General features: G+C 38.1%; 4 protein-coding genes across 7 annotated transcripts; 2 read left to right on the plus strand and 2 right to left on the minus strand.

The window, feature by feature from the left end:
* Positions 1-304: 304 nt before the first annotated feature.
* Positions 305-2,411, minus strand: LOC137748936 (uncharacterized). 3 transcript variants are annotated; one of them, XM_068489126.2, is made up of 3 exons: positions 1,975-2,411; positions 960-1,558; positions 305-604 (listed from the first exon to the last, which is right to left on the minus strand). In XM_068489126.2, exons 2-3 carry the CDS (start codon positions 1,462-1,464, stop codon positions 579-581), a joined length of 531 nt encoding a protein of 176 aa, XP_068345227.2. In that variant the 5' UTR covers positions 1,465-1,558; positions 1,975-2,411; the 3' UTR covers positions 305-578. The 3 variants fall into 3 exon arrangements, with proteins under 3 accessions (XP_068345227.2, XP_088544176.1, XP_068345226.2); XM_088688050.1 differs by having other exon boundaries at positions 960-1,596; XM_068489125.2 differs by having other exon boundaries at positions 960-1,487; positions 1,975-2,409.
* A 4,631-nt stretch (positions 2,412-7,042) lies between these two features.
* Positions 7,043-12,718, plus strand: LOC137748848 (respiratory burst oxidase homolog protein E). 2 transcript variants are annotated; one of them, XM_068489036.2, is made up of 14 exons: positions 7,043-7,839; positions 7,993-8,152; positions 9,158-9,206; positions 9,351-9,464; positions 9,677-10,102; positions 10,273-10,656; positions 10,762-10,857; positions 10,925-11,040; positions 11,141-11,308; positions 11,391-11,550; positions 11,653-11,841; positions 11,945-12,073; positions 12,164-12,242; positions 12,395-12,718. In XM_068489036.2, the coding sequence occupies exons 1-14, from the start codon at positions 7,278-7,280 to the stop codon at positions 12,502-12,504; spliced, it is 2,742 nt and encodes a 913-aa protein (XP_068345137.2). In that variant the 5' UTR covers positions 7,043-7,277; the 3' UTR covers positions 12,505-12,718. The 2 variants fall into 2 exon arrangements, with proteins under 2 accessions (XP_068345137.2, XP_088544178.1); XM_088688052.1 differs by having other exon boundaries at positions 7,136-7,839; positions 12,164-12,238; positions 12,395-12,659.
* A 212-nt stretch (positions 12,719-12,930) lies between these two features.
* On the minus strand, positions 12,931-14,100 carry LOC137746429 (uncharacterized). The gene is given in 4 exon segments (XM_068486448.2): positions 12,931-13,267; positions 13,671-13,718; positions 13,720-13,879; positions 13,963-14,100. Coding segments are annotated over 3 exon segments (291 nt in total). The 5' UTR covers positions 13,827-13,879; positions 13,963-14,100; the 3' UTR covers positions 12,931-13,131.
* Positions 14,101-15,030: 930 nt separating this feature from the next.
* On the plus strand, positions 15,031-16,683 carry LOC137747240 (peroxiredoxin Q, chloroplastic). Its single transcript, XM_068487310.2, has 4 exons — positions 15,031-15,355; positions 15,476-15,613; positions 15,839-15,928; positions 16,219-16,683. Exons 1-4 carry the CDS (start codon positions 15,155-15,157, stop codon positions 16,435-16,437), a joined length of 648 nt encoding a protein of 215 aa, XP_068343411.2. The 5' UTR covers positions 15,031-15,154; the 3' UTR covers positions 16,438-16,683.
* Positions 16,684-16,982: the final 299 nt, after the last annotated feature.

Below are 16,982 nucleotides of genomic sequence, written 5' to 3' on the forward strand. Positions count from 1 at the left end.
CCTGGAAACCATGTGAAGAGAGAAAGTGAGAGATTGTACATGGGTATTGTCCTTAAGCACGTGACATCAAATTATTCCCTGAAACGATGTTTCTTATTATGCACATTTATGTTTATTTTTGATATTTGAATCGAATAAAACAAAAGAAAATAACGAGATATAAGTAAACAAAGATGCTGGGAGCGAAAAAAGCTTGTAAAATCATTTCTTAAGCTGGCTAGAACTTGTTAGCCAACCATATATTCATTAGGAAATTAATTAATATTTGGCATATTTTGTGATGGAGGACAAATGTGTTTCATACTTTGAGGATCAAATATCAGATGTAGGTAACATTCAATCAGAGAAAATAGAGAGGTTAACAATACCACCACTCTAAGCACCAAATTGTAGGCACCACACCTTTAAAAATATCTAACTAAAGTTTCTCTAATCGTTCTTTAATTAAAAATAAAAAATAAAAAGAGAAAAATTAAAAAGCTGTCTGAATACAAGGAGAGACCCTGCTTTACACCAGAAAATCACACCCCTAAAAACCTGGACCACTAATAAAAAGCTTCATCACGATCACTTACTCTTCATTGAATGAGTTTCCAGTCTCCAGCTGCAAAACCACCAACAATACCAAATTAACATCAATAAAACTAGCAACCTATTTCGTGAAGAAAACAATAATATTATTTATGCAATGTGGATCCATGACCCATCAAATTGAAAATGGATCAAGGGCCTATTTCTGCAGTACTTTTATGCACCTGTGATGTTACTGTGTCGATATTTTATCTTAATTACACACATCCATATGAGAAAGTAGGTTGAAACGTGTAAGATTGTGTGATTGACTTGAGATATACCGGCGGTTAGAGAGTTTTAGAATTCATAATGGGTATCAAAGAGGATGACTTGATCTATAAGGCACTAAAACGTAAAGGTAACTGGTAAAGTATGTGGTTTTTTACCTGGGATGTCATCAGGGTGAGCTTTCTGATGGTTCTCCATGCACTTCAAGAGGTACTTGAAGGTCTCAGTCTCACATGGGATTGTGAGCCCGCCGCCATGATCAAACCCATATTCCTCCTCAGCCTTCTCCAGCAATACTTTAAAAAGGGAGTGACTGAGGTAGCTAGTGGGAATGATGAACCTCCGAAGCTCCGGTCCAACATAAACCGCCAAATACCCTTGGGGGACATCAGGTGGCGGTTCGGGACTGTGGCATATATCCTCGTCGGAATCACAAAGAACATTTGTTAGCCTCTTGCTAATTGCCGGTGAAATGCCCCCATGGCCTCGATCAGAACGGGGAGTGGTGCTCTCCCCTCCTCTTTTTTCAGAATGGGGACTACTTTTGGCTCGGGGGCTGTTTGCCCTCGAGCCAAGCGTGACAGCTTGCCACTTCTGCAGAATTTCTTTGAACTTGACAATCTGCCTGATTCCGGTCAACTTGGTGCCACCATTTTCATTCATTGCTACAGGTTTTACCACAATTGCTGAAAGAATCCCACCACAGAAATCAGATTGTCCGATTCCACACGAAAAGGTTTCATCAGATATTCTTCCACTATGAAAGGATTAAGTTCAACATGGTAATATTGATTTCTGCACCCAAGTTCCAAACTTTAACCATCCCTACATCGATTTCTGAGATTTTTCATTCATATAAGATGAAATAGCAACATGGTAATATTTTCTGTATTTTGAAAAGTGAATTCTTTTATCTTTCCTTGTGAAATTTCAATAAAATATATAATTTCATCCCTGTAGGAATGTAATTTCAGTTCAATGTCAGATGTGATAATTTGACTTCACAAATCAAGATCTACAAATTGAAAAACCCAAAAGAATATATAAAAAGAACCCAAATGACCAAAAACAACCACTATCAAAATGCTACACAGAAAAAAGAAGCCAATAAATCTGATAATCCAATTTCAACCCATGAATCCAAACGAGAATATCAAATAAAAATGTAATTACCTGAGGAGGGGGAGGACATCAACTGCAAACCCGATCAAGAAACGCCATGGGAGCTTCGGAAGGAAATAACACAGCGAGCTCTAGCTCTCCAAAGAGAGAGATTCTTTTCAAAAAAATAAATTCTAAATTTCGCTAATAATAATTGAAAATAAATCCCAAAGAAAAAAAGGGAGATGAATGTTTTGGGAGTTTTACAGTTTACTACTTTTGTGATCCCATCAATTTTCGGAGCCAAATTTCCTTTCTCACTCGCTCTGCCTACGCTTTCGGACGACTCTGTTTTTTTCTGTTTTCCTAGGAACCAAACAAACCTAACGGCTTCTCTTCTTCAATATCCAAATAAATAAATAATTTATATATTTTTGTTTTCTCGTGAAACCATAAAAATAAAAAAATAAAAAAATAAAAAAAAAGAAAAAAAAAAAAAAGAGGAAAAAACAGAGAAGTGTGTTTATATTTGATGAAGTGGAAACTTACGAGGACTTGGCAGAGAAGAGATGTTATGCAAAACAGAGGAGCATATTTATAGCTGATGACTCTCAACTTCGAACGACCTTCGTGTGTACAAGGGCGATAGCTTTCGCTTTTCGTTTTTGAGTTTTGGCTTTTCCACGTGCTTTGAGTCCAATCCCATGCCAAGTCATTGTTTATGAGATGCCAAGTCATTAGTTTTTATTGGGTTTTTTCTTTTTGGGGAAAACGCTTGTATATGAAGTCATTAAATCATACCAAGATACGAACGCGAACTCATAGCTTCACTTTGTTTTCATTATGTTTCCTTTCTCGCTCCTCAATTGTTATTTTGCATTTATTGATTCCTTTCTCACTCCGTATTAACTACACACGTAAGAGCGAATGTAAAAGTTGAATGAAGAAGAATAAATAATCAATGAGGCGTGCACATTAACACATTACGAGAACGCTAATATCACTTCTTTATGACAATTCAAGAACATAACGATAAATAAATAAAAATTTGATGTCAATATTATATCCACGCCTATTTGGAATGATTGCAACACTACTACGAGGCCTTTTCGTGTTACTTGCAAAGCGGGGTGATGAGAGTGTATACATTTTAAGCTCTACCTTAAGTTTGTGTGTTGAAATATAATAGAAACGGTCCATTAGCATTGGACGACTTTAAGCAACTTTGAACCCACGCATTACATTACATGTTACGTTAGATGATGACTTTACCAAAGTCTAATAGATTATCTTTGAAACAAAATGTAGGTCTTAATCATTGCACAATGCAACTCCGCATGTTTAAGTTTATCTTATGTTGCAGGTTTCAAGCCTGAATAAAGGAGGAGGAGGTGGATGTCAAGTAGTCGACATATGGCACTCTATTTTCACGTCGAATCTCTATGATAATGAATCCTAAACCTTGGAGCTAATAAAAAACTTGCTCAAAACTGAGTGCAATTGCATTCTATAATTCATACAAACGACCTTACTTAATAGAATAAGGTTTTTTTTTTATTGTTGTTAACTTCTTGTAATCTTTATTTCATGCATGTTCATGCACTCATTAACATTGTTGTGTTCTTTCATATCACAAATGCTGAGGAATCGTTGTTGAGCTGACCAAAAAGATGAATTAACTTTTAAGGATACATTACCAGCCACATTTGTTGATAAGGATGGAGAGGGAAGACATTAATATTAAAGCTTCCAAATTAGAGTATGTTACTATGTATGCTAGAAGCTACTTTATGAAACTTGAAGGCATGGATTCTAACTTCGAAGCATCATTTTCTACCATACAAACAATATATAACATACATTACTAAATTAGCAGTAACTACCATTCTATATCATGTCAGGGTAAAAGATAAATCTGTCATATTCAATGGTTAAAAAATGTAATGTAATTGCTTATACAGTAAAATTTTCCTGAATCGCAAGATAGATAAATGAATTACCGCTGCGTTAATATATAGTTGTTTAAGGATAGCGATTTGAAACTCGTCTTTTATCTGTCTACTCTATAAGCTGAATAGATTACAATTTTCTTTTGCTCCATTGGAGGAGTATAGAAACCAAATCAGTCAGAAAAATCACAGAATCTGATGAGGAGCTCAGCAGCTTCAGCCAATAGTGTATGATAAGTGTGATCTTTGGACTCGGGCCACTAATTTGCTTGCGGGATTACAAAGACTTTCTTATCTTTTGGGCCACATAATTGAGATCAACATGGAGCTGAATATTTTTTGGGTCAATTATATAGAATTGAGCAGCTTGAGCCTGATATGACCAAAATCTCTGGAAGATCATTTACCTAATTAAGTTCCTTTTAATTTAGTTATCTTGGAACACAATCAATATTCTGTTGAGAAACTATTGGTTTATCTTTTGGTCGATAGAGAAACTGTTGGTTTTCATTGGGAATTTGTGGTGGTTATTGATGAGTCTTCGTTCACTCATAATCTTTGTGTAACCTTACCCCCCTTCAAAACAATTCTAACAAGAAAAAACCATGTATAATTCAAAGAATGCATTGAGAAAAAAAAATTATTCAAAGAATGCATGCGCTTTAGACGCATGACACGATTCTGAATGGAGGTAGGTTGGATCAGGGTTAATGGGTAAGCAAAAATGGATTGTTGACTTATCTTTTAAGCTTGTTAATAAGAGCAAAATTTTATCTTTGTTGGTTCGTGTTAGTGTACAAATCGACCCCCGAAAAAAAAAACGTTTCTGAATCCGCCATTACTCTTGCTGATTATTTATTCTTATTAATACTATTTTGTTTGTTTAGCTTTCTGGCAATTTAAAATTTTTGAGCATGCAAATAAAATGAATGGAATGAGAAAGGACACGAAATGCATTGGTAGCTATGAGTTTAATTGCTTGATTTTGAAGGATTAAATTACTTGGAATCTTAGATTTTGCCACACCCAGCATGTATCACCATCAAAAACTTGCTTGAAGGACTAATTTTATTTTGTGTCATGTCATTCCAAAGACTTGCTTGGAATCTTAGATTTTTACCAAATCCAGGGTGTATCACCATCACAAAATGTCCACATTAAACCATGCATTTTGTTTCTAGTTGATTAGTAGGTTCCACCTAATTGACCAAAATACTGCTTAAGAAATCTTAATTTCTTTAATTTATTTAATGTTGTTGTTGCCTAGTACAATATTTTCAGCACGAGGGAAGGGGAGTACAAGATCGATCAAGCTAGGCCATATGGAAAGGTTTCTTTGTTTGCTATAGGATTTCAAGTATGTAATGTGCTTTCTAACCAAGAAAAATTAAACATTAATGGAAGAATTTAATTAAGATCAAATGGGTTTGGAAGTACAAATCCTTCCCATTTTACAATGTTCTCGTTCTAACAAGAGCTTTTCGATATTGAAATATTGTCACATGGTGTTACCAATTTACTCATACTGTAATAAGAGTATTTATTTGTTAATACTATACTCTAAGTACATAAAATATCCACAATACGTCCGTACATATTATACATGTTCATTAGTAATTAACATCAAACATGAATAGCAGTGTGACCATCAAGCTCAAAAATTTTCCAGAACAGTTTTAAGTATTAAGTTTACTCTAAAGTTAGATCTTTAATCAAACTTGTTAAAGTCAATGGATTGGTTGAGTTACTTCCCTCAAATGTCTCTGGTGCTTGATAGACATTCTTTCCATAAACGACGACAAGAGGATGGAAGCTATAGCTTTCAGATGAGATAGCATGCAGAACTTTTTTAAAGTAATTTGTAAATCAAATTATAACAAATCATGAGCCCCAGATTCAAAGAGTGACACGTACAAATTAAGTTCGACCTAAGCAATAATTTGTCATCATCCGTATCTAACTTGAACGAAAAGCATATCGAAATGACATGATTAACTTCATTTTTGTATCAAGTGATGTTGCAAAACGATGCATACAATCAGTATACACATCACTCTAGCTACTTACGTCATCTTGTATTATTGCAATGGAGTAAAATATAGCACTAGTCCCAGATTAATTATTATGGTTCTCATTTCAAACACATGGTTAATGGTTATAATGATATAATTAAGGGCAAAATATATTACTTATACAAAATAACTCGATGGGTTACGTAAAATACATGAGGAATTCAGTTTAATAAGTTTAGTATATGCTTGCATGAGTATGATACAATATATATGTGACAAAATAAAATAAAATAAAATACAAATCTAAATTTACGACAACACCCCCCTTATATAGAGTTAAAACGTGAGATTCAAGAGTGTAGTTGGTGGAAAAAGATAAATTCTAGGGTTTTTGTCTTGTAGAAATACATCATATACAGAAATATTTATCTGTACAACATGTGCGTATGTACAATAATCATTGACAATTAACCTAAACATTGCAATTAACGTAAACTTTGTTTCTTCTTAAATTTTAGATGGTAAGTTCCTCCTATAAAATGATTACAAAATCATAAAATCCCAATAACACACTTTATCATTGGCGGGGAAAATATAGTACGGGGAGGTATATATAGTACGTACTTTCTCCTTTGCTTTCAAAGATCATCAAATTTTAATTAGTTTATATTATTATTATTATATATATATATATATTGTTAGAATTCATCTGTCCCACATCGGCCAGAGCTTGAGAACAAACCCTTTAAATATAATTACCCCACTCTAACTAACACCAAGGCCTTTTGTATTAAAACCTCACACCTGACGGATTGAGTAGGTGGCCAAGTGAGGACAGTATCGGTGTTGTTAGAGTGGGCCCATGGCCCGTCTACCTGAAATTTAAGATGGTATCAGAGCCAGGGAACGGGTCCGTACATCCACATGAACGGGTGGGTCCCCTTTGGCCCTGCGCAAATGGGTAAGCCTTGACATGGCTCCACGTAGGCCAAAAGATGCCACGTGCATTGGCCCAGCTCAAACGGGTGAGCCCCGCCTTGGCTCCACGTGGTTGCTGATGTGTGGTACTCCACGTGTGACCCATAAAATAGGGTCTCACGTGCGGTGGAATGTTGGAATTCCTCTGTCCCAATCACACTTCCCTATATATATATAATTGTTATAAGTAAGTGGAAAAGTATTGTAGTCGGGGAGACAAATTTAGGTTCTTGAGTGAAAACTCAACTACTCTCCAGAGAGAGAAAGAGAGTTGGAGAGAGGGAGGTGGCAGTGGCACGACTTGTGTAGAAATTGTGAGGGACGAATCGGTTGAGAAGTGCATGTCTTGTATCTCTCTCTAGAGCTAGAAAAATCCGAAGTATTTCATTTTTTTCAAACAAACACAGAAAACCTCAAGAATTATAATAACTAAACAATGATGTCGACGGCGTCGTCTAGCGCGAAGCGGTCGAGTTACACCCCCGGGTTTGAGTTACCCTCGCCGTCGCCGGTCGGCGGCGCAATGCTGCCGAAGTTTCTCAGAGACCTCAGCCAGGACTTGGTCGAAGTCACATTGGAGCTCGACGACGACGACGACGACGGCTCAATTGTCGTGTGCAGCGTCGCTCCCGCAAACGACGACTTGACGTCGTCGGCGGTAGCGGAGAACGGGATTTTACGGAGGAGTCTTTCCGCGACGTCGAGGAGTGTACGGCGGACGTTCGGGTGGTTGAAATCGGCGTCTTCGAGGACGACGGCGTCAAATTCGGAGTCGGCGGTGGAGTTCACTCTGTCAGCTCGCGAGGGGAGGAGGATGAAGGCCAAGCTTCAACGGACGAGATCGAGCGCGCGAAGAGCTCTCAACGGTCTTAGATTCATCAGCAAGACGACTGCCGGAGGAAATGACGCGGCGGAGCAATGGCAGCAAGTGGAGGCGAGGTTCGAGTCGCTCGCTAATGACGGCTTGCTCGCCAGAGCAGACTTCGGCGAATGTATAGGTAAATAGTGTAAACACAAAATATTAAGTGCTCGTAGAAGTTTAATTAATTGATATTAATTAAGTTTAGTAGTTGAGATTAGGTAAATTTGTCTGTTTGCTTCCCCGGAAAATTGCGAGGGAAAAATATTGATGATATTTTGTATAAACGAAGGGATGGGGGATTCGGAGGAGTTCGCGGTGGGGATATTTGATGCATTGGCGAGGCGGCGGCGGCAGAAGATAACCAAAATTACAATAGAGGAGCTTCGTGACTTTTGGTTGCAAATTTCCGACAACAGCTTCGACGCGCGCCTTCAAATCTTCTTTGACATGTGGGTCTCTCTCACTCTCATTTCTTTCTATTCTCAGCCGTTGATTAGGTTTGTATGATTTTGCTTCTAACAAATCGACGGTCCAGACAGACAGAGCTCCAATTCTAAACTAATCTAATGTATCTTAAGGTGAAACTTGAGTGAAAGAAGGCGGACACCATGATAAACTGACCTAACTTGTACCTATGTTTTTTCTTTTCTTTTGATATTTTTAATTTTTATATTATTGTCTTAGTGAGAGCCTGAGAGGTGCTTAAGTCAGTGACGTGTGGGAGCTTAAGATGTTCTACGTGTACATGAGTTTTACATAATTTTATGGCAAAATATTATTACAAACCCTACATATGACTCATCGTAGCATATTTTTATAGTTGTATCATTCAAGATTAATGCACTCAACACATCAAGTGATTGGTACTCATGAGTCACACCCTTTTGGAGAGTTATTAATCTTGTGTTCTTGGAGTTTTTTATTGTGTTTTGGCATTTTGCCTGTTGCAGTTGTGCATTGTGTTTGTGTGAGATTTTTGTTCAGTTGACCAAAAAGAGAGAATCTTACCCGCATAGGGTTAACTATGCTATGTCTTTTTGTGTTCTATCTACTTCAACCTTTCCCATCTCAACGACAGATTTTTCAATGTGCAGAATACATGGCGTCATAGCGTAATACTATATATAATTATACAATTAGAGAAGACTTGAAAAATACTTTCCTTCAATTACATAATGAAATGTGATGTTCCGTCCTATATTCCAGACACGCTAAAAAAATGTCTCCACCTCAATAGCTTTAAAACAAAAGTTATGTAATTAAATGCTTTTGAACTGCGTGTATCTTTTGCCTTTGGTTATTTGTGGTTGTGTTTCTCTGGTTAGAAAAAAAAAAGTTGCTCATGGTTTTTGTTGGATCGAAAAACTAGAAATTTAGAGAGAAAATCACTTTCCTTGGGTTTTTAGTTGGTCAAAAGTTGTTTTCTAATTTTTTTTTTTATATTTAATTTTCAGGGCGGACATCAATGAAGATGGAAGAATCACAATGGAAGGAGTTCAAGAGGTAAAAACTGTTAACTGCAGTAAAAAAAAAAAAAAAAAAAAAAAAAAACGTCTGTTAAACTACTTCATGCATTAGTTGAATCTAATTAGCACAATCTAATGAAGTTTCGTTTTGTCCTTTTTTTGCTAATTATTTCAATTACAGCTTATAACGCTCAGTGCTTCTGCAAACAAGCTATCCAAGCTCAAAGAACAAGCCGAAGAGTATGCTTCATTGATAATGGAAGAACTTGATCCCGAAAATTTCGGTTACATCGAGGTAAAATTAAAACAACCTTCGAATAAAAGTTTGTCATCGAACTTTGTAACAGCGACCGTCACACTGTCATGGCACATTATCAATTCACCAATATAATTAACGCGTGTACTCGTTTACTAATGGTAGTGTGATCGTCACATTCAAAGGTTTATCGTCTTTCTAGGGTCTTGAATCAGGAAATTGATGATGTTTTACCAATATCATTTTATCAGTTATGGCAATTGGAAGCACTGCTTCTACAAAGGGACGTGTACATAAACTACAGCAGACCATTGAGCACAGCAAGTGTACCTTGGAGTCAGAACCCCAGTTCCTTGAAGCCCAAGAATCTGGTCCGGAGACTGAGCCGTTCACTTCAGTGTCTCGCACTCGAGAATTGGCGGCGTGGTTGGATTTTACTGTTGTGGGTTGTTGCAATGGCTTGCCTTTTTGTATGGAAATTCTACCAGTACAGAAAAAATAGGGCTACATTTCAGGTCATGCATTACTGCTTGCCAGTGGCCAAAGGGGCTGCAGAGACTCTCAAGCTTAACATGGCTCTCATCCTCCTACCGGTCTGTCGAAACACGCTGACATGGCTTCGGTCTACAAGAGCTAGGTCCTTCATCCCATTTGATGACAACATTAATTTCCACAAGGTATAAGCACTAATCTTCACTGACTCGGAATACTAAACAGATAATAAATCGTATATAAACCAGTGCATTTTGTCGCCTATTTGTAGTCGGCTTTGTGCTTTTTCTCAATTTTCTTTCCTTAAGACACAACAATGTGACATTCTGTTTATACTGATCTTATTTTACCACAGATAATTGCATTTTCTATAGCAATTGGAATAACCATTCACGCCGGGAACCATTTGGCGTGCGACTTTCCTCGCCTGGTAAACTCTTCGCCGGAAAATTTTGCACCACTATCCTCGGATTTCCATAACAAAAAGCCCACCTATGAATTCCTGCTCACCGGAAGTGAAGGCGCGACTGGAATTTTGATGGTGATTTTAATAGCCATCTCCTTCACGCTAGCAGCTCATAGATTTCGGAGGAACATGGTGAGACTTCCTGCGCCCTTCAACAAGTTGACTGGTTTTAATGCATTCTGGTATTCTCATCATCTGCTAGGTCTTGTCTACATTTTGCTAATCATCCATGGAAGCTGCTTGTATTTAGCCCACAGGTGGTACGAGAAAACGGTACGAAATGTGAACAATAACACAGTAGAATTACAAAGGAAATTTCATTTACTTGTTAACTGATTGCATCGACCATCGAGTAATTAATGTTTTACTACTTAGCAGACATGGATGTACATCTGTGTTCCGTTGTTGCTCTATGTAGCGGAGCGCAGTCTGAGAACATGTAGATCGAAGCATTATTCGGTTAAGATGTTAAAGGTAAGAAAATTTAACTCGAACCTGTTCATATAGTTTAGGGATTGTTGGTTTCTGACTCTGTTCACAGGCTTCGGTCCTCCCCGGAAATGTGATTAGCTTAATCATGTCCAAACCACCTGGATTTAAGTACAAAAGTGGGCAGTACATATTTCTTCAATGCCCTACAATCTCCCCATTTGAATGGTGAGTCTGATTCATATTAAACTTCGTCTTTCAGGAAATGTAAATTAGAAAAAGAACCCGGACAACGATAAGTACTGAACCATTCCTTTATTATTTACAGGCATCCATTTTCCATTACCTCCGCACCAGGAGACGAGTACCTCAGCGTTCACATCCGAACAGTAGGAGACTGGACTCGAGAATTGAAGCGAGCCATAGCGGAGGAAGATGATTCATCTGTAGTTCATCCAGCAAGATTTGCTCAGATGCGAAATCTGGATCAGAGAGGGTATGAACCAATATTTTACCTTCCGAGATTTACAGTCAGTGTATGTATGGGATTATTAATGTTACATGCAACATCAATGCAGCCAACCCAGATTGTTTGTTGACGGTCCATATGGGGCGCCAGCGCAGGACTACCAGCACTACGATGTCTTGCTCCTCGTGGGGCTTGGGATCGGAGCTACCCCTTTTATAAGCATTCTTAGAGATCTTCTTGACAGAGCAAGAACAGCAGAAGAACAAATGGTACAATTCATAATATCCGACTCTTCGAGTACAACGTTTCAGTGTTTCGATAGATTTCTCTGTTACTGATAACTAAGTTACAGTACATTGATCATGAACTAGGATTCAAATACGGAAACTAGTAGATCAGACGACAGCCCGAATAGTTTTATGTCTTCAAGTTTGACGCCCGTTGACAAGAAGAAATCTCAGAAGACTACAAATGCTCACTTCTACTGGGTTACCAGAGAGCCTGGATCTTTTGAGTGGTTTAAAGGAGTCATGGACGAGGTTGCAGAAATGGATCACAAAGTAATGAACGAATTTCTTTACCATTTTACGTCATAATTATCTTCAACTTTGATGATGTGCTACTGCCAAGTTACTAGTCTTTTAACCTTCTCTCTTATTACAGGGTCAGATTGAGCTCCACAACTATCTTACGAGTGTCTATGAAGAGGGTGACGCCAGGTCGACTCTAATCACCATGGTCCAAGCTCTCAACCACGCCAAACATGGTGTCGACATCCTATCTGGCACCCGAGTATGATCCTTCATCGCTATTTCAGTTAGCGCGGTAAATTGTGTTCTTAAGCAGTTAATGACCTTTCAAACATTGAATCATGCATTGCAGGTAAGAACTCACTTCGCAAGACCAGACTGGAAACAAGTGTTTACCAAGATAGCTTCCAAGCATCCGTATTCAACAGTAGGTAAAGATATTCTACCACAACCGAAATGTTTAAAACAGAACGAGATGAAAGTCTTACAAACTTTTAACCCAGTTTCCTAAACCCTAAGCGTGCATCTGTTCGAGCAACGAAATAAAAAAACCGAGAGACTGAACGAATCAGTTAATTTGCAGGGGTATTCTACTGTGGGGTGCCAATGCTGGCAAAGGAGCTGAAGGTGCTATCGCATGAACTCAGCCAGAAGACAACGACACGGTTTGAATTCCACAAGGAGTATTTTTAAAACTAGAAGGCCATCATCATCAAAATACCAAGCAGCAATTCGTTTCTAATCATTTGGAGTATCCGTAGAGAAAGATAATCATAAATGTATGAGGATGGTAGCTTAGAAAGATGTAAATGTAATTGCTTATCATATATAATGCCCAGCTTTCGAAACTATGAGTGCTTGACACATTCAGCTAGTTTACAACAATACGAAACAAAATTCTAGCAAATATGAGCCCGATGTATTGCAATTTTGATGGAAAAACAAGAAGAAAAGGATAAAACCTAGCATGGAGGTGTACAAGCAAAAGGGATACCTTTCTGACTTGATGTATTCAGAATTCATCCGACTTAAATCACATAGATCCATGCAAGTATGCGAGCGAAGCTAAATCGGCAGATGCAATAAGTCAAAACTACAGGAACAGAATCATGCTCATAGTTAACTCGTAAAATTTATCATTAACATAATAGAAAGCCGAAGGCTAACAATATCTGTTAATCAGGTCAGATGCAGGGTTAGTATAACCTGGGGAAGCTAATCAAAATTGCACCCTCTAGAGCAAACAACTATTGGTGGAGAATCGTTCTTCTATGGAGAGCAACACATTAGATGGATTCGTATAAAGAGATCCAGTAGCAATCAATCATCTCTGATCTTCTTGAGAAGTTTGGAAGTCCAACTTCGGACACGTCGCTTCAGCGTGTAACCAACCACAATTCCAGCAACAAAGCAAATTGTACAAAGCTTTGAGCACGTCCACAGTGACACCAATTGCCTGCAAGTAGACATTGAAAATTGCCGTAAAAAGAAGACGACAACGGCAGCAACATCCAATGTTTACACTCAGTGCTTACATTCAACATGCATACATAGAAACAAATTCATGGCTGATTAAGGCATCAACCTCAACTCTTTTAAAATCAAGTGAAACCCGCTTTCGGGAAATCATTGAAAGAAAAACCCCACAAAATCCAAGCCTTAAGACCCCTAAACCATGATTGGGGAAATCACTGAACAAAAAATCCAACAATTTGGTATTTCAAAGACAACTCGCAAATCCAAGCCTCCCATTACAAACCAAACGCAACCCAATTCACAGAATCCATAAAATATTCTGAAACTTCAAAGAACTGAACAAGTAAAGTAAAAAACAAGGAGAGAAAGAGAGAGACAGGTACCTGGTGGGTCTGTTGAGCAAAATACGAGACTGATCGGAGGAAGACAGCGGCGGCGAGACCTTCAGTCCCACGGTGAGGGTCGAAGGAAGCCGAAGCGGAGCCCAATTTTGGGGGGTCTTTCGGGATTTTCCCAATCAACTTCTGCAAACCCTCCATAATTCTAATGCTTCGAGAGAAAACGCAGAGAACCCAACCCAGAACGCTTTATCCTGTTTACAATTCGGAAACCCAATTAGGGATTCCACACGCAAGGAGATTAGTACTGAGAATTTAGGGGTTTAGGGTTTATTACCGATTTCGATTCGCACTGGTCACGCTTTCGTTTCTTCAAAGATCCCAAGTTTACCGTGGAGTATTCTTCTCCCTCCAAATTTCGCGGAATATTTATGTTTGATGTTCTTTCCTCTGTATTGGTATAACCGGGCTCAAGGCCCAAAATAAAACTAAACTCCAAACTGGTTCTGTCCAGAAACTTGGGCTTGGGTGAATAAAAACCACTTGGGGTAAAGCCCTTTACAAATGTATGTATACCATTCTATTTCGGCTTATTTTTTGTTACGCCTTTTGAAATTCGATTTTAATCTCACTTCACTTCATGTAACTTAAAAGTTGCTTTTTTACTCCCTGAAACTCATAATTTGCTCCACTTTGTCCCTAGAACTCGATTTTGATCTTATTTTGCTCTTTGAAACTTAAAAGTCGTTTCTATAAAACTTAGAATTCATTTCACGTTGTCCTAGATGCGTTAATTTCTTATGTGGGTTTGATTTGGGAGCGACATGCTAATCAATTTCTTTTTTATTTTTTTCCATCTCTTCAATTTCATTTAAACTTAATATTCTCTAGTTATTGAATGTTAAAGCATAATGGAGATTTATAATCAAGTTTATTGCACATGTGGCAGAGTCTTATTGGATGTTGGGTCTCTCATATGTTTGAGGAGGTAAGAAGTGAGAGTCCACAGGTCAAAGTGGAACGAATTTGAGTTTCAGAGAGTAAAACGATGACTTTTAAGTTACAGGGCAAAGTAAGATTAAAATAGAATTTCAGGAGCGCTGCTAAAAATAAACCTTTTATTTTTCCAGTGACCAAAAGTTCTTTAAAAAAAAAAAAAAAAATTAAAGCACACTAATACCAAATTATGCATCAACTCAACAACTAAACACATTTAATGACAAGTTGATGCGTGCTAGATACTTGCATTAACATGATTAAATTAAGTAAATACATATATTGTAATCAGCTTGAAATTTAAATTACAAACTTTGTCGATTTAACTCGACAAATGTGACGTGTACCAAGGTTGGGGTCAGCAATCGTCCACAAAAGCCAATAAATCCCCATCTTCTCCCCGACACCCAACACTCTCCCTCCCTTATCTTCCTCCACCAATTGTCATAAAACCCAACAAAAAACAGAGAAACTTAGGAGACGACTTTATATCTCTCTGATTAGTTTTGTCCAGTCCAGTCTAATCCAATCCAATGGCCTCTCTCTCAGTTCCCAAGCAGCCAGCCTTCCCCTCTCTACTCCCCACCCAAACTCCCAAACACTACCCATCTTCCCAAACCCTCCCAATTGCCTCCAGCTCTTCACATTCTAAATTCTATGGCCTCAAGTTCTCCACTTCTTCCACTCTGCCAATCCCTTCATCTTCCTCTGGCAAGATGTTCATTTCTGCTAAGGTTCATTTTGCTTATATATCTTGTGTTTCTTATTATCGGGATAAACGCTCTTAATCATCTGAGGTACAAGTCCGGCTAATTTGTTTTATTGATTAGTTAGGTTGGTCTGTTTGTGGACAGGTGGACAAGGGTACGGTTCCACCAGCCTTCACGTTGAAAGATCAGGATGGAAAAACTGTGAGCCTCTCCAAATTTAAGGGAAAGCCTGTGGTTCTCTATTTCTACCCTGCTGATGAGAGCCCTAGCTGCACCAAACAGGTTTAAAACTAATCACATTGTTTTGTATGTTCTAATTCTAATTAATTTGAAGTTTTTTATGCTTGATATGCTTATCCTGGATTAGTTTTGTCCAATAATTTTCACTTCTGCTATGTATCGGTAAATTTTCGGTTAATGATATGGAATTTGCATTGAAGCTGACAACACCGGATAAACATTGTGCCTTTGGTTAGTACTGACACTGACAAATTGATACTTCCTTAGGCTTGTGCTTTCAGAGATTCTTACGAGAAGTTTAAGAAGGCGGGTGCCGAGGTTGTAGGGATCAGCGGTGATGACCCATCATCACACAAGGTACTGTGAAAGCTTTGTGTGTTTAGATCATGTAGTGTCATCACATTGAGGCTTAGTTTGGTAATTATGCACAAGGCCAAAGCTCATTGATTCTTCAACAGATGTAAGGATAAATTTGTTGGTTTTTCAATGTAATCGAAAACTTAAGCTGCTAATACGTGAGCTAAGAATTATAAATCGCGAATGTTCCTTCTCTCTAGTAGTTTATTCGACACTTGTTTTGTATGCTTTGTATGCATAACCGCTGCAAATCAATGCTCAAAGTTGATTACGATTGCAAATGTTTGTAGGAGTTTGCAAAGAAGAACAGACTTCCGTTCACATTACTCAGCGATGAGGGTAACAAGGTGAGGAAAGAATGGGGAGTGCCGTCGGATCTGTTTGGGGCATTGCCAGGGAGACAGACATATGTTATGGACAAGAATGGGGTGGTTCAGCTCATCTACAACAACCAGTTCCAGCCCGAGAAGCATATCGACGAAACTCTCAAACTACTTCAAAGCCTCTAAAGCTCTCTCCTTTTTAGCTGCCTGTTTTTTCATTCCTATTTTCATGTCCATTATATCTCCACAAAACAGGGTTAGCAAGTAGTAGTTTTTGTATAATCAAAGATGGTTATAAATAATGCCGTTGGGCATGTTTGTAACTTTCCCAAGTAAAAGGGCAATTATGCCCTGCTAGACAAACTACTGTGATATTTGGTAGCAATGAAAATCAAGTGAGATGCTATTTGTATGTCACTGTGGAAATTTCAATTGATATTTGTATTAACTAACGAGATTACGAAAATGAAGAACACAGATGCCAATAAACTTAATATTGTTAGAAATTAAAGCCCGATCACCGGAGCTTCTTGAACACACAAAACTCCTACATGGATACACCTCAGAGCTTTGTGAGGCCGGCATGTTTTGCTTGCTGATCCATCGACCACGTTGTCTACCCTCTTTCCATAACTCATGCCTATGCTTTTTACCTAAGGGTTCTACACCAATTCAAACGGTTCATCTTAGAAATAAGCTTGAGACCATATGGGGTCTTAAGGCTTGGCGTT

The sequence above is a fragment of the Pyrus communis genome, chromosome 2 (genome assembly GCF_041283825.1).
Source record: "Pyrus communis isolate YQ-2024b chromosome 2, ASM4128382v1, whole genome shotgun sequence".
Classification (NCBI taxonomy): domain Eukaryota; kingdom Viridiplantae; phylum Streptophyta; class Magnoliopsida; order Rosales; family Rosaceae; genus Pyrus; species Pyrus communis.